This window comes from Gymnodraco acuticeps, unplaced genomic scaffold (genome assembly GCF_902827175.1).
Source record: "Gymnodraco acuticeps unplaced genomic scaffold, fGymAcu1.1, whole genome shotgun sequence".
Lineage (NCBI taxonomy): Eukaryota > Metazoa > Chordata > Actinopteri > Perciformes > Bathydraconidae > Gymnodraco > Gymnodraco acuticeps.
In genome coordinates this window covers 718,549-743,715 of record NW_022990919.1, presented here as the reverse complement: position 1 = coordinate 743,715, position 25,167 = coordinate 718,549, and the positions used below count along the sequence as shown (strand labels likewise).

The following is a 25,167-nucleotide window of genomic DNA, read 5'->3' as shown; positions in this document are numbered from 1 at the left end:
ATATGTAACCTTTGCCAAAACATGTATACTGAATACTGAGAAGTGGAGACACATTTAATATTTTCATCAGTGTGCAAATTGTGTTCAGTGTTTTACATCGAGCACAGCTGTCGGAATATTAACTGTCGAATCTTTAGAGCTAGGTACGTTTTTGCATACAAGAAATTTGCTTTAGTATATCACGGTGAATACATGAGGAACTAAGTTGTAAACTAAGATCAAATATGGAACTATTGTAACGAATAGTGTAAAATAATCAGGTCCTGTGAGCTGTATTGTGAAACCTTGTTTCTGTTGAGTTCCGTTCCAGGGATAGCTTGGTCAACAATTGGGTGCGAACCAGTTTGCTTTTCTATTGAACAAAGCCCAGGAGGAGCCACTTAATGACGTCACTGTTTAGAATAATGTAATGCCACATGGTCAATAAAGTCAATGTTTCAGTGTTTTTCAGTGCAGGGGAATATCCTTCAAAACAAGAACAATGGTGGCAATCGTTCAGCCTGTCCTCCTCCAAAAAACGACCAAATAGGTTAATTGTTCAAGCAGCTTACGACCTATAATCACGTTTTAAAGTTTTCGACCCCTAGTGGTATTGTAAGAAACAACAATTTGCGGCATATGGGCTGATGCTCCCGTTGATTGCAAACACTTCGGTGGGTCGTATACATAGGCGGCGCGTGAGGCTCAGGTTTGGGAAGGCTAAATAACTTTTTTTACCTGACGCTGCCTGCCTCCGGCGTCAATAGATAAGAGATCAACTCAGTGAAAGCACCGCCTGCTGACCAATCAGAGCTCAGTGTGCGGAGTTTAAATCTATCAAGTCATATTACAGGATAAAGGGAATACAGTTTAAACTGCCGTATGCAGAGAAGACGCCAACGTGTCGCACTTATTCATATCACGTCATCAATCAGATCATCGATCATATAATATCATAATATATCATATTTCCTTATCTGAGTCAGCTTCTCGAGCCGTATCTGGCCGTGCAACACTTAACTATGCAGAAGTATTATTTTAAGCAACACATTAGGTTGACGAAACAATCAACTCAAATGTAATTAAAGTCAGATCCACTCGTGTCTTAGATGGGGCAGTGATATCATAAAACTGTTACGCTTTCAAACACTCGGTAGTTTATTTATTTTTTAACCAGTTGTTCTATATTCTCCTTGTGGCTTGTATCCTGGATTATATGTTTAAGTCATGGATGTTTAAAGTTCATATTTGTCTAATATTAGTTTACTTTTCATTAATGAAGTATGACGCTGCGCTGTCAGTACACTTGTCCCTGTTTGTGATTGGTCAAATGTTGCTAACCCCGCCCCTTTCACGTGAACGCGCTCTCAGCTGGAGAGAGAAACCCTGGCCCTTTCTCATTTCATCAAATCCCCCTCCTCGACTCCTCGGTCCTCCGGTAGTGACCCGGAAATGAATTTCAGCGCGCCATGTTGAAGGACATCTCATTTCTCTAAATGCACTTCGAGGACCGAGGATCGAGCGTCGAGGAGGCTCTCTGGAGGAGCTATAACCGAGGATACACTGATGGGTCCTCCATGGCTCCTCCACGGCTCCTTCGTGGATGCATTTCCGGGAACAGAGATGTTTCAAAAAGTCGTGACGCACGGCGGACTTATCTCAGCCATTGACAGCTCTGCATGCATCCCCTGGGCCCAGGAGTTCAAAACTTTTAATCTCAATCAGATCTGATCAGATTTTGAAATCCCATTTTTTGTGATCCAGGATCAGACAAGTTGGCCAAATGTTGTCCCTGGAGTTCAAAGCAATTCAGGATAGGATCACCCTGATCCAGATTACGATTTTTCAAGATGACTAGATCCTGAATATCAGTGCTTTAATCCTACCGATCGCCATCTAGTGGATATGAAAAATAATACAAGGAAGACAAGAGACCACATTGCAGAGACATCTATTGTCCGCATTAGGCTACATGCACAGTCACTTCCGCATTCTACTCATAGCGGCCGATTCATTTCCTGTTTGAAAATGACGACCTTCTACACCCGCTGCCTACAAGAGCTTCCGAAATTAAAAATGTCAGATGTTCATCGGATTTGCCGGACGACTAAAGCCCCAGCCAGCAAACTCGATAAAGGCTTCAAATTATATGCTGCGTCATATATACACAACTATGAAGGTAAGAAAGTAACCGGTACTAACCAGCTAGCTTATGCTCCGGGTTACGCTAACATTAGCTGTCAAAAGCTAGGTAACGCCAGAGCCCTATAGTATAACTACTATTATTATTATTATTATTATTATTATACTACTACTATAGTAGACTACTATAGGGCTCTGGGTAACGCTATGTACTGTTTCTGGTGTTAATTCTTTAAAACATTAGCCATTTTGCTAACAAATACTATCGTTTAATAGCCTTATAGCCTAGCCAAGGTTGTCTTGTTGTTAGCCACACTGCATAATGGTATCAGCTTTTGTAAAGCAATGTTGCCATAGATGTGTTGACGTGAGTATAGATCTAACGCTGTTGCTCTGTTTTTCTTCATTCAGTGTCCAATAAAGACAGGCTGACAGGACAGGTCAGCGTGAGAGCCTTGTGCTACAGGTCAATGCGGAAGAGCGAGACAGCACACAGTTTGAGTGTAGGCAGGCAGCATTGACACTGTTCCCCCCTGTTTATTGAGTTTCAGTTCAGTTAAACATTAGTTTACCTTAAGGGAATCTCAACAGTGTCCTACTTCTCCCTGCTTTATCACAGCTGATTGGTCAGATATTATTACATTGATTATGGATGTGTAAGTTTGGGGGTTCAAATATATAGTCAAAACTGCTTTAATACAATTTTCAAGGCATCTTAGTTTCCAAAGAAAGTTCATTGTGGTATTGTAGGGTAAGAGGGTAACACTAAGCATTCAGGAATACATGCTTCTTCTAGGATAATGGGTCAGTAAAAATAACCAATAATTCTACTCATAATAACCTCCTGGCTCATAGTAACAAGTGAGGTTACTAATCACTAGTATTTCTTCTCTCTTTTTTAGATAACGCTTCGTGATTCATCACCAGTGGTGCTCACGCACAACCAGTGCTCCTGTGTTGCAGGAACTGTTTTGTGCAATCACACAGTAGCATTGCTGTTCCAAACAGCACACTACACTGAACTGAACATGCCAGTTGTGCCACCTGTGCATAGCTGTACTGAATCGGAACAGCAATGGCACAAGCCGCGAACAATGGTAATTTCAATGAGGTTCAAATACTTGTAATCTTTCACAGAGTTTTTGTTTTAAAGTGACTCAACGAACAGTAATGGTATTTTCCTTAAGGGTGTGAAGCCAGGGCCCATCAACTCCATGGTCTTCACCAAGCCTGTACCAAATAGGATGGTGCAGACTGGAGTAAGGTAATTTTAGCTGGAAAATTGTGTTTCCTGTATTTTTAAAATTCATAATTCTGGTGCTGTATTCCTAACCTTTATTGTCACATTAATGTGCTATATTGTCTTTGCCATTCTTTGTAGGAGTGGATTCTACAGAGGCATGGTGGGGCCATTACCAGATCCCTGCCTGTTCAGAGTTACGGAGGCATACTCAGCATTCAGCATTGAAGACAGGCCGCTTGTGACCACAATGAACATGAGACCTGACAAGCCCCTTGTGGAAAGTGCCTTCGGGATTGTGCAGGAGGGCAGTGTTCTGTCCTATCAGATGCCTGCTTTGACGTCTCGGTACACCACACTTCACACTGACACACCACCAACACCCCACTTGCCCATAGAGGGGTATGTGATCTTGCCATGTGATTTACCGCTGGTGTGCTCAGAAGAGGAGCAACTACATATGAACAGCTTATCTGTTGATTTGGAAATGTCTCACAAAATTGAGGAGGCTACCCGTGAGCAAAGCTCTAGCTCAGAGTGGCATCTGCTCCGCAAACCCAGGGTTACTGCCTCTAGGTTTAGAGAGATTTGTCACGTCAGAGGTGAGAGCTCTGCTAACTGTCTTGCAGAGCGAATACTCAAATGTACAAGGCAGACTGCAGAAATGAGGAGAGGTGCCGAGATGGAGCCCACAGTAGCAGCTGAATACAGTAGACTGGCAAACGTGAACTACTCCCCTTGTGGCCTTGTCATTCACCCCTCTACGCCCTGGCTTGGTGCCTCCCCTGAAGGAGTTGTTTTTGACCCAACAGAATATCCCCAATTTGGCCTTGTTCAATTCAAATGTCCCAATGTCCCAAATTATGTCGACTGCAAATATGTGCAGATGGAATGTGGCTCCCCTAAGCTCAAGAAAAGCCATGCCTATTACTGGCAAGTACAGGGTCAACTTCTTGAATCTGGGATGCAGTGGTGTGATTTTGTAGTGTGTGCACAAGAGGACTACCTGGTGCAAAGAATATACACAGATCCAGAAGTGCAAAGAGCAATCAGAGAAAAAGTAGACTTCCTTTTTTTTTTTACACATACATGCCGAAGTACCTGTCATTAAAAAAGTAGTGGGCACTGTAGCCATTGTTAACTCTGTAAGCAGTTAGCTGCTAGACCCTGGCTCAGCCGTCATTGTTTTAGGAGGCAATCCCTCAATCATGTGTTCTGAATGACAACAAAATGTGATTTCAATATTTTGTTTTTGATATATATTGTTTGTCACATTTCATATATGTAAATAAATATACAATTGTATTTAAAAAGACAATAAAGTGAAGTGATTTGTGTAATGAATAGTAAATCATTGCATTTGTAAGAAATCATCAACGCATTGTAATTTGCTATTTACCATTTATTCAAACAAAACACTAGCGTGTGTCAGGCAACACGGGATTACGGTGTGCTCACCCAGCTTAATCACAGCTACCTGCACAGGTGTCATCATCTTGTCTTATTTCACCCATTTCTTGACCAGTGCTTTGTTCTGATAGTTTGACAGCATACATGCTACTGCAAACAGTTGGTTGATGTTGTAGGCATGGGACAGGAGGATGACACCATCAAAAAGTTTGTTCTCTTTTATCCTCCTGATGACACGCTCCACATGAACCCTCAGTCTGGCAATGGCCTGTGTCTCCCTCACCTGATAGGCTGGCATTTGCTTCTGCTTTGACAGAAAAGGTGGGCAGTACACCTTGCATTTGCAGCAATCGCTGATCAGGAAGCCCTTATCTACCATCACTGCCATGTTTTCAGTCAACAACGCAGCTATTCCAGATTGTTTGAAAATCTCCTTGTCGCTGACAGAACCACCATACAGACTGGAAACAAATGTCACTGCGCCATGTGGGGCTATGCCAACCAGGGCTTTCATGGTGCAGTGAGATTTGTATGTAGAATACATTTCACTTTGGAGGAGGAGTGAGGATGGTGTTTGACACCTCAGCCCTGTGCAATCCAGGATCACCTGTGTGTCTGGGAAATCTTTGAATGCCTCTGGGAGGTGGGCTTGAACTTCTGCAGGTGTAAGCCAGATGCACTGTGACCCCAATAAAGTTGTAAGAAAACTCGTCCATGTTGCAATGATGCGGCTCACAGTGGACTGGTGTACGTTGAAGCGGTTTGCAAGGTCCCTCTCTTTCAAACCCACCGACAGGAAGCAGAGAAAAAGGAAGAACTCGTCAATTGGCTGAAGCAGCTGTCTCTGGAAGATAAACAAAAAAAGGGTACTATATTAATGTCATGAGTGTAGCACACCATGGGAAAAACATTAAGTTGTTTTAGTTCTCTGATGTATTCAAAAAGGATTGAGTACTATAGCCTTTTAGCCTACACGAAAGCAATGAAATGTTGGAGAAACATTTTCCCTTCAGTTTGTGTTTAGATTGTGTGTTAAAAGAAACGTAGCCTACCGTTGATGGACGTGCGTGTGTAACCACTTCTTCATTCCTCTTGGCAGCTGATATCGCTCTTGTAACACGAACCATTTTATAAATGGAAGGCTCAATCAAAAACCAGAAGGCCATCAGGTGGTTATAGCTCGGGAATCTGTACACAAAAGACATGTCAGTCATTAATTGACTCGTTAACTGTAACACATGGGCTAATGCTTTCCTCTTGTTTGCTATAATACATTACAATTCAAATCGACTGATTAAGAAGGCACTTGGTGCAGGTATAGTAATATACAGCAGTAACATGTAACAACTACATTAAAGCAGCAGTAATAATAATCTAAAACATACAGGGAACATTTTACACAGAATGACTACTTTTACTCTTCATTCTTAAGTGTGCAACTGGGAGAAACGCAGTGGATATTGATATGTACTTTTACTTTGGTAAGGTTTTGAAGATTTCCACTTGTAGTAAAGTATTATCAGTATGTTGTTAGTATTAGTATGTTTTATTCCACCACATTTAGTTAACCTTCATAGTTTCTAGTTACTTATGAAAACACATGATTTATGATTCTACATGTTCAGTTCAGGAGTATTTTCAAACCATAGTATTTGTACCAATACTTCAGTTAAGTTGAGTAGCCTACTTATTCCAACACTGCATGCAAATAGTCAGCAGTCAAACGGCAGGTAAACAGGATTCTTTATAAGCTAACCCATCTCAAAAACTTGGATAGAATTTAGCCAAAACATTACCTGGTATAGAATCGGATGTTGTCGTCGGAGCCAGCAAACCGCTGTAAGCAAAACTCTCGCTGGACTCTTAACTCCTGCAGTTGCTTCTGCAGATCCTCCACTGTTTTGGAGTTGTCTTCTGTAGCTTGAGAGGACATGTCCAGTGAAGCTGGTTCAGGGGTTGAGCAGTAGTCATGGTCACGGACATCGATGTGCTCTTCCTGCTCCTCCCGAGAGACTGGTTCAGTGGGCCGCTCCCTTCTCTCCCAAACACTAGCCCGCGGTGTTTGAGCAGTGAAGTGATTCCACTCAAACAGAGTTGGGACAGCACCTTTCACAAGCCTCCTACGGCCATCAAGGGTTTTTGGCTCTATTAGTTGATCCGTAGCGAAGTGACGACTGCAGACCTTGGAGTGAGAGGAGATTGTAAAGTTATCGCGTCGTATTTTAACCAGCCACTGTCTTCGCAGCTCGAGTTCGATCGGAAAGCCATGGAAACTTAGGACGCCGTTGAATTTAGCTGACGCCGTACAAAGTGGGACACAGCAGTGCTCGGAGTAGTTCTTTACTTGTCTTTGCAAATGCTCCGTTTTGAAAATCTTCCGTCGACTCATATTTAAACCACAGATTTAAACAGTAAAACATTTGTGGACGCTCAGCTACGCAGACCAGAAGCAACCCGGAAGCGTCCGAGCAGTATAACGGCTAAGGCGGAAGTACGTCTCAGACCCTAGTGCATGTAGCCTATTACTTTTGAAAGGTGATGACAGATGATGGACTTTTTTTTTGTTGAAGATATTTTTTAATTTAATCTAAATTACATTTGTGATTGACAATCTTTGTTGTGATACTTTTATGAGCATAAACATTTATGTCATCAACATTTGGTTGAAAACAAAATAGGCCACCACAAACGTGACCAAAAATGGAAAAAATTAAATGTATTTCCCATGAAGGCTAAAAATTGTGTATTATTTCAGTTAACAAACTTTGCCATCTAATTTAAATTGAAACATATTTTTAAATAAATTTTACAGTACATGTTGCTCTGGTAATCCACTGGAAATCCACCCCTCTGGTGGGATCAGGATAATCCAATTTTCTGGGATCAAACTGATCCCAATCCTGTGTTGTCGGTTTGAACTACCCGTTTTGAAGATTTGATCCAGATTAAAGATTGGATTGGATTTCCTGATCTGATATCAAAGCGATCCTAATCCTGTTTTTTGGTTTTGAACTCCCCAAAATCCAAATCTGATCTGATCAGATAGGGATTAAAAGTTCTGAACTCCTGGGCCCTGGATATTACTTTAGTAACTGCTTTCATCGCGATGCGATGTTTACAGTGAGAACAGCTGTGAGGTCCGTGCAGAAAGCAGAGCAGTATGTATAATATATATCACTCAGTATAACAGGCCTACATTACTCTCTTTATTTTCTTTAGTTTAGTAGATAACTACAAACAAAGAGTCGATATTTTTAAAACCATTTAGTGCTTCACATAATAAAATACACAACGGCTGTAGCCTGATTATATGCTTTAGGAGCTGTAGGTGTGTGTGGTACACTGTGTAGGTGTGTGTGTTGTACAGTGTGTAGGTGTGTGTGATGTACAGTGTGTAGATGCAGCGGACAGACAGGTCTCAGTTGGTTTGGTGTCCTATGCTTACTTTTAATACTTGTAAATAAAACTTTTGGCCCGTAATTGATTTCCCTCATTGTAGCGACCAGAGAGGGGGGGGGGGATATATCCAGTCTCTGATAGTGTTACGTTATTATGAGAGTGCTCTGTTTGATTCTGAAATGGTATATATTTATATAAATATATATATGTGTGTGTGTGTCCGCATCTGTAGCCTGTTATTGTCTCATTATACCGCACTGTGAATGAATCAAAGTAAATATATAAGTGGTCATGAGCACATCTGTCCATCAGACAGAGGGCTGCTGTGCCTCCTGTCATCATTAATGGACGTCTCTTTAAAATGACCGCTCAAAGGAGAGGAGTTCTCATTTCTCTAACCGCCTGCTGCTTCCCCTCCTCTCTCCTCGGTTCCCCTCCTGAGTCCTCCGCTCGCATCTCCTGTGGGCGGTACTAAGTCTCGAGGATAGGAGTCGAGGAGGGGAGTCGAGGAGGGGAGTTAGAGAAATGAGAAAGGGCCCCTGGCTTGATTTACCGAGTTGATAACCAGCGTCGTAGGACCGCATAGCGAGATATAGTTTGTTTGTTTGTTGTTGTTAGTTAGTTTGTTACTCAAACATATCCAGGCAGGTCTGTTGAACTGGCTTCATAGTACAGGGCACAGATGGCTGCATAGCAGCGCCAAAGACACAAACATATGTTTTTATTTTACCAGGATGCAGTGACAAAAATATTTGGGAAGGCTTAGCCTTGCCTACAGTACCCCGCCGCCCCTGGTCGTATATATATTCACAAATAACCCTCTCTGGAAAATCCTAAATTGAAGGATAGTTTGGCCATTAAAATGCTTTTTGATTAGATTTCTAGCGAGAAGTGTATATTGTACTTTTAGAATTTACGTCCAGTGGATGTAGGGTTTATAGTTTGATAGATATTACGAAGATTATTTGAGGTCTCGCTAGGAGAACGTGAATATACTACGTATTTCCCCCTATTAATTTCTATTGACCAGCGTCCATGCAAAGTTAGCGTCAACCCTCACGGGGTGAAAACAGTATTTCCGGTCTCAAAGTTTTCATAGTAAAACCGGAAGTATTCCCCTCACTGTCAAATTATTTTACAGTGATATCTGCCGTACTCATCAACTAAAAACATCAGATTATCCTACACTACCCATAATCCTCAACTATCCTCAGCTATCATTTGGGACTTCACCAGTCCGTATTGCTTGACACAGAGATGTTCACAAGTCTTTGGTCACAAGTCCAAGTCAAGTCTCAAGTCTTTGTGGGGTGAGACTTGATCAAGTCTCAAGTCTTTGGTCACGAGTCCAAGTCAAGTCTCAAGTCTCTAAAAAATAAAAGTCTCATGTCTCTTCTGGTTGTAATAAGCCTTCTATTGTCTGCTGCTATCCAGTCTGTTAAAGGAATGCTCCACTCATTAGATAATTAATCAAAACTTCAGTATTTAGTGAAACATTATGTTTAAACCATACCCTGAAGAAATCAGCGATATTCCCCGGTAAATAATGATTTTATAGCTCTTTTTTATCAAAACCTGTATATTCCGTCAGGCCGCTGCCATTTTGCCCATTTTCAGAAGTCACGTGATGGTCGTGACGTCATCCATGCGTTCACTTTGTAAACACACGAAAACATGGCGAAGTTTTGAGCAATATGAAGAGATTGGAAGGGGGAATTCAGCCATACAGGTTCGAGCCTACTTAGTACTACTTAGTAGATACAATGATTTTGATTACTAGATATGTATGCATGTAGTACCACCCTTGCTAGCGATTCCCTCTCTAGTTTAGCATACTCAGCCTCGTTGTCCCTGGCCCTAGAACAACGATTTTATGGGGCCGGAAAAACTGGGGGGAAATACCCACTAGCCGGTACTACGCTATATGGAAAGGCCACCAAAAACTGGCCTGGCCTGGACGATAAAGGACGTTTAAACGGGGCTACCCGCTGCAATGAAAATGCGCCATAACATACCTTATTCTTACTCCGAGCACTACTTCTGGTCCTCCGTCGCTTCACACTTGCAGAGGGCGATTTCTCAACTGGCCGAACTGGTGTCCTGGTCGGTGATGACACCAGAAAGACCGATGGTACTGCATCTCCATTAAGTAATGGTTGTTCAATAAATCCCATTTTATGTTTCATCATACTCTCAGAGTAGTCGTCCGGAAACTTGAAATGTTCGCTGCATACATGCGCCTGTGGATCTTTCGGTTCGGGCCGGCCACATTTCGCTAGCCACTGCCTCCGAACGTACTTTCTATGCTTACCTTTTGGCAACAGATAGAACCGAGCATTCCGTGGATTGTTCCTATCAGAATTGTGGCAATGTTTCGCGATACAATGAGGCATATTTGAAGAGAGTAACTACAGTAAATAACATGAACATCAACGTGTCCTCGAAACCAAACGCATGGTTTACGTCACGTTCGGTAAAATGGCGCCGCCCACAGTGTTGATGTTATTTCGGTAATTTATCAGTTTAAAATCACTGATAATGTCATCGGATTAAAAAAAAAAAAGAGAGAGACTGGCAGAGACTGGTCTGTTTTATCAGATGATAATTATTTAAAAATGAGTGTCATGAGCATACCATTCCTTTAAGAATACTGTACAGCTATATCTAAGACATTCAAAGCATTTACTGTATTATTATCACTCCTATATCTATTAGCATACAGTATCAGTACTGATTAGTTGTTTGTTATATGATCACTTTAAACAGGCTATTGCAATGCAATATGAGGAAAAACATCACACTTTAGCTAAATGCAAACAACTTATAAGCAAAACACTTCAGAATCAGAAATCAGTATCACAAATACTTTATTAATCCCCCGCAGGGAAACTGTGTTAAAAGTACTTAAAAGTAAACAATTGTTCTGTGCCATTTGCAACTAAAAAACTATTGCTGCAATATTATCTGAAATATACTGAACTGGTGATATTAAAACATGACCTGTTCCAAAAGAGATATCTACCATTAACACCATTTACCAGCCAAATGCTGGTAAATCATGCAAGTGGCTGGTACTGTATGTTGCACGCACCAGCCACAAATAACAATGGCAATCTATTGAGTGGCTGGTAACATTTCAACATTCCTAGCCATTTGGCCAGTGGGCAAAAATGTTAAAAGTTGACCTCTGCAACCGTATTGTTTAATTACACTGGGTCTCTAATTACATCTTTTAAGTCTACTATAAATAAACATATTCCTCTATCCTCTCACTCAAACCCAGTGTAATGGTAACCTGATAAACCTGTAACATTAACGTTACGTGGTCAACAATAAACCTGTAACCTGCCTATAAACCGACAGATGTATTTATGTATGTAACTATGTATTTTTCTACGTTTAACGTTAGCCAGTAGATGGTGGCAGCGGAACGTAATGATTAACGTTACCGACCTTTTTTATGTCATGTCAAGAGTTAGATGTCAACGCCACTCAACGCAAACAAGTGTGACAAGCAAACATTCACTCATCTTTTCAAATATTCAGTTACAACGCTAGTAGCAAGCTAAGTTAACATTACATAGCTGATGCTGAGCTAAACATGTTTGCTAACCGTCCATATGCGTTAATGTGACTGACCTCTCCGGGTGAGTTTTCAATTGCCTGATGAAATTTGACGTTGTTGCACCAGCATCCTTGATTTTAATATTGCAGACTTTGCAGTGTGCGCTCCTTTTGTTGGTGCCGCCGGCGTTTTGTTCGAAGTTTTTATAGTTGAACCTAATTACAAGCGGTACAGCTGCAGGTGTGCCGCCGGTCGCCATGGTGTTACCATGTGATGGCGTTTTGTGCGAGACCAGAGACCTGTAGTTCACTGAGCGGTTTCACACAAAAAAATGTGTAACTTCACAGTTTTACGACACATTTTTATTTTTTTGACTTGTAAAATGTTCTTTTAAATTGACAAACATCATATGTGTCATTTGTGGCACAATTCAAACGGGATCAAAAGATAACCTTTCTCTCTCCATTGACTTCAATGTATAATTTTCCGCTTCCGGGGTCCCATGGAGGCTCCCGGAAGGGGAGGGACTTCGCCTCTCTATTCCTTGACCTCTGAGTGAAACGTCACGGGGTTAAGGGATAGTGGATAGGAGAATTCAAAAGGATTTAGGAGAAGAGACTGCGGTACTTTAGAGAATCCGACTGCACTTTCACTATCCGACGTGTTTATGATGCGCCAGCGGACGTCATAAATGTGCGTCTGCTGCTGTGGGGAAACCATGGAAACTACAGTTGTCTATACAGCGGACTACAACATGGATGTTCAATAAGAACGAGGGACTACTGTAAACTCATCTAGAGACTCTGCACCGTGCTCTGATGCTGTTGTTTTATGCTTTATGAACGGGGACAACAGAGAAACATATTCTTCATGACCAAAGTAGCTCTGTAGCCCCATCCACGAGTAACGTTTCCACGTCAGGTGTTATGTATGCTAGCAGCAACACACGGAGTTAACTCAATGATACAAACATGGGTTAATGATTAGAGGTAACTGAGTTATTTAGTTTGTTAAAGTTTCAGCTATTCTGTTTACAGTTCTGTCATCAGATTATTTAATACGATTTGTTAAAACATTGTTGTTTCTTTTGATGTGAAATATTATTGATTTAATTTAAATAAAAAGCAATGTTAATTTTGTTCACATTTAATTTAATAATATATGTATTTTTGAATCAAGTATTAATCTTGATTGTCTTCATTGTTAGTTTCCACATGCCGAAAACAACCTCAAGCTAAATCTAAAAGTTGATGGCTAAATAAGAGCGCTTGAGAAATTGTGCAAGGCATACAGTAATAGTCCGAATAGTCGATTAATCGTTTCATTAATCGATTATGAAATTCGTTTGTTGCAGCCTTATTGTAGTTATCCCATGTATAAATAAAACGTGTTATTCAGCAACCCTTGCAATTTGGGATTTTATTTTTGGTTGGTAGACCTCGGTGAGCTGGTCATTTCAAAAGTAGCTCACCAGCCAAAAAAGTGTGGGCACCCCTGATTTAGGCTAAATATCTTTCCCTGATATACCTGGTTTAAATGTAAGCCTGTTGGCTCACAGTAGGCCTATCGCCATGTTAATTCAAAGATTAACTAAATATAAAGATAAATGCATTAAGAAGGATAAAGATGGGTTTATTATTATATATATTATATAGAAAATAATTATATGAAATCTTGTTTTTTGCCTTAATCTATGGTCTGTGTCCTTTCGTTCATCCATTTACACCTATAGGGCCCATTCTATTTGTCAGTTTGAAGACCTTGCTGCACTAGCAACCTGTTAGGGGCTGGTGACAGAAGAGGTTACCAGCCCCTAATAGTCAAATAACCAACTTTTATCATAAGATAACACTCTTTGTTACATATAAATAAGGTTTTTTGGGGATTGGTCTCCTAACTTTAATAATGACAGAAAAGTATAAACATACCTTTTGGATTTTTCCTTTCAAATTTCATTTCCGCCTAAATTGTATCAGTGTTTGATTGTATATTTTACAAAGATGGACAAAGGTATTGGTACAAAATGTGCTTTAGTGTATGCTTTGCCTCACCCTGAACATATAAACCAAAGTTGGTGACATTCTGATCCTTATTTCCAGATATACACGTGATAAGGTTGACATGGCCCCCTTCAGAGGAGCCTACATTTTCACTATTTTCGGTTATGGGAAGGTTCCATATATCAACAAAATTTTTTTATTTTGCAGTAAAATATTTTTATACAACAATCCGTTTCATATATTACAGATATTAAAGTAATGAAAAAACATGGTTGTGCTTTGTTCTACCTCGGGTAGGGGTATCTCGATAACTCAAGCCTTTTTGGGGGGTTTGTTCCTCTACTATTATATGGTGTTGTATATGCACTCTAGGGGTTCCTAGGCGTTATTTTGGAACGCGTATGGTCCCGGGTTTGGGTGAATTGATGACCGGTAGCTGATCTGTTCTATTAAATATTCGCTGAAGCATAGGTAGTGGTCCCGCCTGTGTATATAATAGGAGTGTTTCCCCTGGTAGGTTCAAGAGGCGTTTCCCCTTTGGGTTTCGTCTGGGGAGGCTTTGATAGTGTTGAGGTACAGCGGTTAGAGCTTCACTTTCCCTTTTCCCTAAACTTGCTCGGGAGCACTTCCGTGGTTCAGGGGGGTTGCCGGTTACCTGGTCGCCTCTCTCGGTCCAGCGGGATTTAAGTGCATAAATACCCACCGCTACGCCTCATGAAGACTAGGGGGGGGGAGTTACCTAGTAAATTTGTGATCAGGAAGTCAGCTAGCGGGGCTGCTCATTCCTACTGTGTGCACAGGTGGGCTAAGAAATTGCATTTCCTCTGTAAAGATAGCTATTGTTGCATACTGAGGATATTGTGGGGGCGTTTGTGGCTGCAGCTTCTGAAGGATTCTTGGATCAGTGCACCAAGGATCAATTGGTGAACATAGCTCAGTATTATGGTTTTGAAATTGGCGATAAGAGAGTTAAAGAGTCGGTGAAAGCGAATTTGAGGGCTTGTTTGTTAAAGAGCAGTGGTGTAGTGGGCGTTGGACGTTATTTGGAGCAGGATCTTTTTTTTTTTAATAGTCTAATAAATATAAAATCATTGCCAGTGTTATCAGTTGCAAGTGTGTATTTGTTGTAATAATGACAAACATAATACATTTCACAGTAATTATAATAAAAACGATTTCCTTAAAAAATTATGATTCGTCATCACGCTCGTGACCCCGCAAGCTGGGTGTGTGTCAGTGACACACACCCACGGCGAGCTAACGAAAAAGCTCTATAATGGCAGGATAACATGTTTTACTCGACTTCTTTTCTAAAAAGAATATAATTCACAAGAAGAAAGAGGCTAGCAGCACCGAAGCTACAAGTGAAGCTGCTACTAGTACTACATCATCAGAAGAGCCGCCTAAAGACGTGGATAATGCTAGCATTAACGTTAACTGCGCTAGCAACGTTCCCCTAGCTATCTCAAGCTCACCTTTCCCAGATGCATGGAATGGACGGAGGAGATGTGGCGGAGGAAACAAGGCTGCAAAGTTTGTTCATCCATTTCGGATTTACAGTCTTCAAAACCCAAGGTAGGTAGGTGTGTGTGTGTGTGTGTGTGTGTGTGTGTGTGTGTGTGTGTGTGTGTGTGTGTGTGTGTGTGTGTGTGTCAGCAGTGATGCATGAGGGCAGCTGCTGTGATTTTAAAATGGAGTTTTAATGGTGACGATGAACTCTGAGCGTGGTTGGCTGGACGCCCGGGGGAAACTCCTGGAATTCCTCTTCCTCGTCTTCATTCTCAGTGTCCTCTTTTATTACTCCTTTTACTGCTTCAGGTGCACACTTTTCCAACAGCTCCACTCTGCAGTATTCTGTGCAATACTACATATATCACTTAGGACTATTCCTTTACACTGTACATGTTGTTGTTTTTAGCATTAAATGTTTTTAACAATTATACATTACTGTATGTTTTGTAATTTAGACATTTTTATTATAGAGAGGCGAAGTCCCGCCCATCTATACTTCCGACCCATAGGACCTTATTTCGGAAAAATTATGTATTGAAGCAGAACAGTTAACAAATACACGAGGCAAAACAGGGTCAACTCTTCTGTACATAATGCACTTCCTCCCTTAAACCACTGGGTGCTGTCAGTTTACAGCCGGACTGTGTGTGTGTGTGTGTGTGTGTGTGTGTGTTGTAGAGGAAACTTCTGTGTAGCATGCAGTGGAGTCACCGACTCAGGAAGGAGACACGGGAAGAGTCGGAGCTTTGATGTCAAACCACTGTGATTTATTTGGAGTTGGTACCAGAGTATTCACATCACAAATCCAAGAGTCAGAGGTTCTGACTCCACGGTAGAGTTGCCACGTCAATTCTGGAGAGCCTCTCTCTTGCCAGCCCATCTAACTGGTTTCGCAGAGAGTAAACAACATATTTGAGGAGATAGCCTAAACAGTGTGGGAACACAGAGCTACTTGCCTCGGACACTTATGACCTCGAAGATTTTACCTTGGAGTCCACAAATACAGAGAAGGAAGTGTCCCAGTGTACCCACAACACAGACCATCTGTATCCCAGTATTGACCGGTCACAGAATGGGAACAATAACATTATTGGCTAAGCCGCCTGTGTCCTTAAAGAAGGTAAACAGACATCGAGGTTTGTCCTGTATGTTACTAATTGGCGTCTTATGATAATTATTTCCACAACATGTGTGTGTGTGTGTGTGTGTGTGTGTGTGTGTGTGTGGTGTGTGTGTGTGTGTGTGTGTGTGTGTGTGTGTGTGTGTGTGTGTGTGTGTGAGAAAAGCAGCGCTGTCTGCTTATTTGCAATGTAGGATAGGCCTAATCAGAATAATTTGAAGTCCAGATTCAATGTTGTTTGCATAAGGCTATATTTTTCGTTTTGTTTATTTGTTATGAGTTTTAAATAGATTTTGAAAGTGGAGATAGAGAGAGAGAGAAAAGCAGCATTTTGCAGTACAGTAACTAAAGTAGGACTAAGCATACCGGTAGTTTCTGTGGACCTGTCTGCCCGTTTTGTGAGTGCACTGCGCGAGCGTGCGCACTTGTGTGGCATTGTTTGGGATGACCTAATTAAAATAGCGTCCCCCCCAGTAAAAACATCCCCACTACACCACTGTTAAAGAGCAAGGTGTTTGATACTCCTGTCCCCGGGCGCACAATAGAAATGGCGGGTCAAAGTGCTGTTTTGAGTTTCGACCAACAGAAGGAGTTACTCAGATTATGCTTAGAGTTGGAGACGGAAAAGGAGTTGACCGTGGAGAAGATGCGACAGGGCATTGAGCTAGAAAGAGCGTTGTCTTTGGAGAAGTTGAGGCAGGAAACTGAGCAGGCTAAATTGGAGCTGCAGAGGGAGAAACTGGAATTAATTATGGCACGTTTCCACTGCAGCGGGTAGCTCGCTTTAAGCGTGCCGAGCCGTGCAGGGCCCGTTTTTGGTTGCGTTTCCACTTGGCCTAGTTTTGGCCCGGGGCTACTTTTTCACCTTTTTTCTGGCCCGACTAAATCGTGGTTCTAGGGCCAGGAACAACCAGGCTGAGATGGGCTGAGTATGCTAAACTAGAGAGAGAATCGCTGGCAAGGGGGCTACAACTACAAGATGAACATATTTGACCGTGATTTAATTGTAATACACGTTTCAAAATTATGCCGAAGTAACAACATACTGATACCAGTTAGTAAAAACCATGAATTAATGCTTTGACAAGTCTGCAGGCGAAAAACCCTTTTAAAATGCGCGTTTTCGAAATGGAGCTTGGCTAAGCTAACGTTATATATGCTCCGACCGTCCACACTCAAAACAACGGCCTATACAGACATAAATAAACCAGCGACTGTATTCGCCATGACACAGGCAGTCTGTGGTTTGTACTTGTTTAACTTTTGTCTAGTTTCTGAACAGATATGAAGAGCTGTGAGCTCTGAGTGCTAAGAGCTAACGGCTGTGTTGTTTTTTGGGGCGCTCATTGAAGATGACGTCACGGCTCCGCCTACACTGCGTTACTATGGTAACTACCCCAGTTCCTAAACTGTAATGGAAACGCAGCATTAAAGTGAGCCGGGCCTAATAAGGCCTAACCAAACCGAGCGAGACCGAGCGAGGCCTGCAGTGGAAACGCGCCATTAGAGAGGGCAAAGTAGCGGCTGATGTCCTGTTTCCTGATAATCCAGCTAGTCAAAGCGGGACGCCAGGGAGGTCAATGGATTCATTAAATGATTTGAGGCTGGTGCCCAGGTTTAATGAAAAGGATCCAGAATGTTTTCAATGTTTGAGCGTCTCGCTGTTGTAAGGGGGTGGTCTGAGGCCACGTGCGTGTTATTATTACAGTGTGTGTTAACCGGGAGGGCTCAGGAGGCTTATTCGTCTTTAAGTGGCAGTGACTATTTGTGTTACGATTTGGTTAAATCTGCCATTCTCAAGGCTTACGAGCTGGTGCCTGAAGCTTATCGTCAGAGGTTTAGGAATTGGAAGAGAGGTGATAAATCTCACCTCGAGTTTGCTCGGGATATTTCCATCCATTCCGATCGCTGGTGTGCGGCAACTGACGTTGATTCTCACGGGGCGTTGCGGGATCTCGTCATTCTGGAGCAATTCAAAAATGCTGTACCGGGCACATTGCGGTGTATATCAGTGAGCACGCAGTCAGGACAGCTGCTGAAGCTAATGCATTAGCAGATGACTATGTTTTGACACACGTTGGGGGAGGTGCTGCCGTACACGGCAGTCACAGTGGAAATTCCTCGGGTATGGGAGCGTGCTCTGGTCGTCCAGTGAGACCTGCTGGGCAAGAGAGTGGGTATGTACGTGGTGCACGTGAGCCTGACAATGTGTGTCATTACTGTCATGAGTGAGGGCACTGGAGAAAAGACTGCTATGCATTTAGGGCTAAAGCTGAGCAGGAAGGGACTAGTGGTAGTCCCAGGCTAGCAATGTTCGTGGTACCTGTCGCTGAGCAGGTGACTGGGCGTTTAGATGGTGAGTTGAAACCACAGGGGTCTAGCTCAGAACTGCAGTCTTATTTGCCTTTCATGACTGAGGGTTTTGTTTCTCTGGTGGGGAGCGATGAGAAAGTGCGGGTGAAGATATTACGTGACACCGAATCATTTGATTCGTTCATTTTAGCATCTGCCTTGCCGTTTTCAGAGGACACATACATGGGGTTGTTCATTCCGATGCTTGGAATGGGATTAAATGTTCTTCAGGTACCTCTCCATAAAATGATGCTGTTTTCGGATCTGTTTCAGGGCGAAGTAGCGGTTGGCGTGCGGCCAGCTCTGCCCATAAATGGGGTCACGATGATCCTGGGTAATGACATTGCGGGTAGTCGGTGTGGGCTGATGTGGCACCTCCTGCTATCGTGCTGCCAGTGCCCCTGGTTAGTATTTCAAACCGGAGAGACGTGATGTATGGAATATAGGGATGCACGATAATTAATCGGCCCGATAATTATCGGTCCGATATTAGGAATTATGACGTCATCCCGATAAACCCGATACCAGTATTAATAGCCCCGATAATATACAATATATTTTTTGGGTAAAAAAAAAGAAAAAAAATACTGCGGTGTGGGTGGATTGGGATGAGGGGCGCTTGTTTTTCACTCGGCTCCTCCCGTTTTGCCAGTACTGTGAGATTAGTGGTTTAGGAAGAGGGGAGTTTTTCACAAATCCAGCGCTCCCTAACTCGTGAAGCCATGACAGTAAACAAACATGTCGTCGGTGGTATGGGCGTTGGAGCTATGTGCAACTCAAGGCATATGCTCGAACCGGAGCTGCCTGGACGCTGCAATCATGTTGCGCACTATCCGTGCTGAGTGTGCTGACTTTTCGTACAATGTCCCACTGTCTGGCTTCCTGCATAAAGTCAAGTGCTCGGCGCAGTTGTGGCGAAATGTCGCTCCTCTGTTTTCATTTAAACAGCTCCGTATATTCGTTGCAGCTAGCTAGCACCAGATGCTAACAACAACAATGCATGTACGGTCTCTCTCTCGCTCGCTCGGGCCACACATACACACACCCTCCCGGTCCTCCAGATGGCCAGTCGGTGCCTGCCGGTGAGCGTGGAAGTGTGGTCTGCCACAAGCGGGCGATAGGAGCGGGGCTGTCAGCATCAGCTTGTAGATGGTATTTTAAACTCGATGCGCTCTGAAACTACGGGGCGGCCGAGGAAAAAAAATACACATGCGTTAATCGCGTTAAAATAATTAGTGGCGTACATTTTTTTTTATTATCGGTTATCGGTATTGGTCTTGAGAAGCAGGAAGTTATCGGTATCGGTTTCAAAAAACCAATATCGTGCATCCCTAATGGAATACATATTTATTGTTACACGTCATATAAATGAAATGATTGCCATGATAATACAACAGGAGAATGGAATGGTGTTTGGCGATTAGGCCCCGGTTTGCAGGATAATCATTCAGGAGGGAAAGAACCGCTCCGATGAAATCCCCAAAAGCAGTGAAGTATAGAATACTGAGATGAACTGAGTTTCTTACCTTGTAGGGTGACTGATGATCTGGGGATGAAATAATAGATTAACGTATGTATGCGGCAGGAGGCCGGAATCACTGCCGGAGCTAATGGGTCATGCTGAGACTCTGACGGCCGAAATCAGTGCCGGTCTTATCTGAAAATGACCTGAGGGTCGCCTGCCTGGCTAGCAGGGCTTGACTACGCCGCCACGAAGGTTGAACGTCCTGCCGAAGCAGGGATCTTATTTTTTAACAGAGACCGAAGTCTACGGGGACCCACAGTCCACAAGACCGAAGTCTACGGGGACACACAGTCCACAACCTGACGTCGCAGGGTATACATTTTACACAGACACATTTGAGCACGGGCCTGGGATTAGATACATGCGTACAGGAGAATGTAGCCCGTGACATGTCGATGCAACGTGAGACGAGACATTATTCCCTGTGGGCGGGGGCCCGCGGACTAGGACAGGAATGCAGTTTGAAATCCGATACCATAATGAGACATGTATACGTGTAAACGTGTTATGAACCACCACCAGTTATATGCATAGATACTATAGTTAGGGTCTGAGAGATCTTTGGGAAGCTGATGTCCGGGCGAATGTAGGTTGTGAAGGCGGAGGAGGACCACCGTCCTAGTTGTTGTAGGGATGAGGTAGAGAGACCTTGATTAGCAGCAGAGGTGGCTGCACCTATCCTGAAGGAATGTCCCGAGTATGATATAGGTGATAGGCCGGATTTAATGAGAACTTGCTTGAGGTAGAAATTGAACAGGCGCTGCGTTAAGGGAGCATTTCCTGTAATAAGAAAAAGTGGTGAGGACGGATTGATGGGGGGTCTGCAGCGCAGGAATTTAATCATAGAATTAAAAGGGCAGAACGGGGAATCGGTACGAGCTGCGATAACGGAGCAGGCTCCTCCCGCATTTGGAGTGTTTGAGGCTGAGACTAAAGTGGTTGGCGTTGAAAACTAGGTCGGAGAGGCAGACATCTTGACTGGGATCGAACGTGAGGGAAGCTGTCGGAGGAACGCATAGAAGGCTAATAAAAATACGGCATCGAGCAGCGCGTCGATATAGGGGGAGAATAATCCTTTCCTAAGTGTGGACAGCATGAGGCGCAGGACGGGGAGCGTGATAGGGAGCCTAGGGTCTGCAGCGGGGGGAAACGTCTTGTACAATCCTTTTAGAATAAGTTTAACTGTTGAGTTTGAAAATAGGCTGGGAAAGCTAGGATCGGAGCAGCGAATATTAAATTGAATGCCTGCTAAGAGGCTCTGGATATACTGAGGTTTGAGGTGTCGGTCAGTGGTGCAGTAGCACATGAAGGCGCACACGGTGGAGATGAGGACAGGTTTGAGTGAGACACCTACTGAGCAGCAGAAAAAGGCAAACGTTCTCCATGCGAAATCATAGGATTTGAGGGTGGAAGCGGCTAAGCCCTTTCTCATGAAGAATCTAGCAGACTCGAGGTGCCGAGCTAGGGGACTCTCGTTTAGTGCAGAGAGAGGAGATGAAGTGGAGGGATTCCTACTGGTTGCGAGCTGGCTTCCGGAACGTCTGGAAATGAAAGCGAGAGAGGGAGTCAGCAACAACATTGAGGTGACCGGGAATGTGGCGAGCTGTGATTATGAAGTTATGGATTATTGAGGACCGCGTGATGCTTCTCATGAATGGCATAATGTCACTGCACTGGGAGCGCGCCTTGTTAATGATTCCGACCACTGATTGGTTGTCGCACAGCACCTTGATGCGTTTACGGAACCACAGGTGACCCCATGCGTGGCATGCAACGGCGATCGGAAAGATCTTGTGCAGAGCGGAGGATGAAGCATGATTAGGGAATGACGGGGGCCATGACCCTGCGAACCACTCTCCCTAGAAGAAACCCCCAAAACCCACGGATGGGGCGGCATCCGTGAAAAACCTCATTGAGTCAGAGGAACACACGAGGTCATCGTAAAAGAAAGTAACTCGGTTCCAGTGGGCGAGCAGGAGGGACCAGAAACGTAGGTCTGAGCGGCAGCCTTCGTCTAAGAAAACGCAGTCATGGAGGTTGTCGACCGCCGATGCTGCGTCCAGGAGGCGGGAGATGAAGGAGCGCCCCTGGGGGATGACGTGCATGGCGAAGTTGAGGTGTACGAGAAGTGAGAGCAACTGTTGTTTTGTGATAGCTTGTTGCTCGCAGTATGACTTGGTGATGTCCCGGATGCGCTGCAATTTGTCGGAGGGGAGAGACGCCTACATGTCTATGGAGTCGAGGATGATGCCTAAGAACTCTAAGCATGTGTCGGGACCTAACGTTTTCTCTTTAGAGAGAGGGACACCTAACTCCTGAAAGCAATGTTTAAGCTTGGCCAGTGAGATCCCTGAGCTGTCCTGTGGCGGATCTATGAGGAGGAAGTCGTCCAGTAGGTGAAGGACGGAGGGGATTCTGACAATGTTCAGCAGGATCCAGCAGAGCGCTTCCGAGAAGGAATTGAAAATGCAGGGGCTGCTTCTGCACCCGAAGGTCAGGCGAACGGCGAAATAGAGTTTGGACTCCCACTTAATACCGAACAAATTCCACTGAGACGGATGAATGGGGATGATTTTGAAGGCATCGGTAATGTCCACTTTGGAGAGCCAAGCTCCGTGCCCTGTGAACTTGATCATCTTTATTGCATTATCCACTGAGGCATAGTGAAGGGAAAACTGATCTGAGGGATGATACTATTGATGCTGCAGAATGGGCTGGAGCGGGGAGCGGACAGATCGAAAATCAGCCTTTTTTTCTCAGAGTATTTGCGTGTGGCTATTCCGATGGGATTTGAACGGAACACTGAGAAGGGGGAGGAGCTAAAAGGACCAATTATATATCCTTTGAGAAGTTCTTTGTCGATGAGCTGGGAAACTATGCTGGTTTCTTTAGCGGCTGACTGTAAGTTTGTTGCTACTAAAGTCACTGTAGGAGACGAGAGGACCCCTACCCTGAAGCCTTGGGAGAGCCCTGACAGGAGATAGTCAACAAACACGGAATCTGGGTGAGTAGATAGCGCAGCTGAGGGATGTTAATGGGAGTGGAGGGGTGATATTTCAAAATGTTTTTCCACCACGAGGTTTCTGGCGCAGAGCTACTGTGAGGCTGCGCCTGGGAACAACGTGCAAACATTTTCGTTAAAACTAGTACAAATCCTATCTTCGTGTCTAATCTGCACCTGACGGCTTGGTCTATCGTTCCCAGCATACTGCATGTGGGAGGCTCTGGGCGCGGAGAAAGGCACTGAGGGGCAGAGGGGAGCGATATGGCCCTGCGCTCCGCAGCTGTTGCATGAGATAGCAGATTGGCCGCCGGTGGCCATCACGAGCAGCTCAATGTCCATCACTGACCAATCCAGGCGGATATTGCTATGCGCTAGGTGGAGCACTGCTTTGCTTGAAAAGCTTTTGTGGTACTGATAGAAGACAGATTTCCCGTATCTAATGTTAATGTCGCCGATAATGGCCATGTACGCATCTAATTCTACTCTTCTCTCAGGGTAGACGGAGCAGAGAACATCACGGAAGATGCCGAAAGCGACCATAAATTGCCCTAAGCTGATATCTCTGATAAGCCTGGGGTCTGCGGCCTTAAAGACGGCGGTGATATTTCCTCCTGTGGCGATGGCTTTATCGCACTCCGGGGAGGGCAGAATAAGGCTAAGCAGATTAACATCCTTCCCTTCAAGAATGTTCGACCTAAGCCGTGAGGAGATGTTGGCGGCTTGGGAAATAAAAGGCCTACCTGAAGGGGGGGCTGGGAGGGCCGAAGCCAGAGAATAAGGAGGAGCTACTGCTGGAATGCGTGAAACACCCTGACCCGGCAACCCCGGCGGGACTGAGGCAGAAAGCGCTGCTCTAAGTGCAACGGAAGTTGAAGCTCCTGTGACGGAGTCTTCCAGGGCCTGGAGGCGAGCATCGATAGCTATCATGGAGCTAGCCAGGGATTGCAGGGAGCCGGCCACACTACTCTCCATAAGGGGCGTGTTAGTGACACTCCCGGCCTGGCGAGCCTGGGAAGGGGTGGATTTTGGAGGCGGACGGGATCCTGGAGGGCTCGACTTCCTGCCCTTTTTACCTCCGCGGCTGCGGCCGCGTCCTCGCCCTGATCTCTCTGGGGAGCTGACTGGAGCTGCTGCCCCGGACTGGGGAGCTACGCTGGAGACCTGGTCCGAGAGCTCTCGGAGCTGAGAGAGAGTGAGGCCTGGGGTTGTGGGAATGCCCTGCTGCAGGAACCGGGATTGAAGACTTCCAGAGGAGGTTCGTGTTCCGAATTGTCCGAGTTGGACATCTTGAGCTAATTGTTTTTTACGGTTTTTTCTCACGAGGAGGAGTATTGTAGTACTACCACGGCGTGTGGTCACCTGAAATGACAACTGACAGGAAGGAAGAGCAGGCATTTAACATGTGCAGCAATTGGCTGCTGAGGGGTGACGCCCACGCATTTAATGAGGGGGGAGAGAGCAATAGAGTGACGTGTAAGTGACTCATTGTTAGGTCTTCCTTATTGAACTTGCGCTAAAGCTTTCATTAAGCCGGAAAAGAGCGAAACGGAGTACCCTGACGGGTGGTGCTAGTGGATCAACGGAGCTGTTAGATTAACATTAACGTGCTTATTGTAGTTCTGAGTGCAATGCCTTGCGGCCTGTAGCACCATCCTCTTGATGGAGCATATGTGTGGGCTGGACCAGGAAAGGAGTGAACAGAGGGTCGAGTTGTCCATTCTTGTTCTGTGACTATCTAGTTGCGCACGCTATACGCGCTACCATGGAAACCAAACAATGATGTAGCTGTAATAACGTCAGAGTGGAAACAGTCGTGTGTAAATCTGATTTTGTCAGAAATCGGGAGAAATGCGGGAGAAATATGACCCCGGGAGGAAACCGGGAGAGGGCTATGAAATCGGGAGGGTTGGCAAGTATGG

At 44.2% G+C, this 25,167-nt stretch overlaps 2 protein-coding genes across 3 annotated transcripts; one reads left to right on the top strand and one right to left on the bottom strand.

The window, feature by feature from the left end:
• The first annotated feature begins 1,792 nt into the window (after positions 1-1,792).
• On the top strand, positions 1,793-4,674 carry LOC117558020. 2 transcript variants are annotated; one of them, XM_034233981.1, is made up of 4 exons: positions 1,793-2,158; positions 3,024-3,218; positions 3,309-3,380; positions 3,503-4,674. In XM_034233981.1, the coding sequence occupies exons 1-4, from the start codon at positions 2,063-2,065 to the stop codon at positions 3,587-3,589; spliced, it is 450 nt and encodes a 149-aa protein (XP_034089872.1). In that variant the 5' UTR covers positions 1,793-2,062; the 3' UTR covers positions 3,590-4,674. The 2 variants fall into 2 exon arrangements, with proteins under 2 accessions (XP_034089872.1, XP_034089871.1); XM_034233980.1 differs by having other exon boundaries at positions 1,809-2,158; positions 3,309-3,385.
• A 71-nt stretch (positions 4,675-4,745) lies between these two features.
• Positions 4,746-10,241, bottom strand: LOC117558021. The gene is made up of 4 exons (XM_034233982.1): positions 10,186-10,241; positions 6,568-6,953; positions 5,824-5,959; positions 4,746-5,615 (listed from the first exon to the last, which is right to left on the bottom strand). Exons 2-4 carry the CDS (start codon positions 6,702-6,704, stop codon positions 4,863-4,865), a joined length of 1,026 nt encoding a protein of 341 aa, XP_034089873.1. The 5' UTR covers positions 6,705-6,953; positions 10,186-10,241; the 3' UTR covers positions 4,746-4,862.
• Between the last annotated feature and the right edge of the window lie 14,926 nt (positions 10,242-25,167).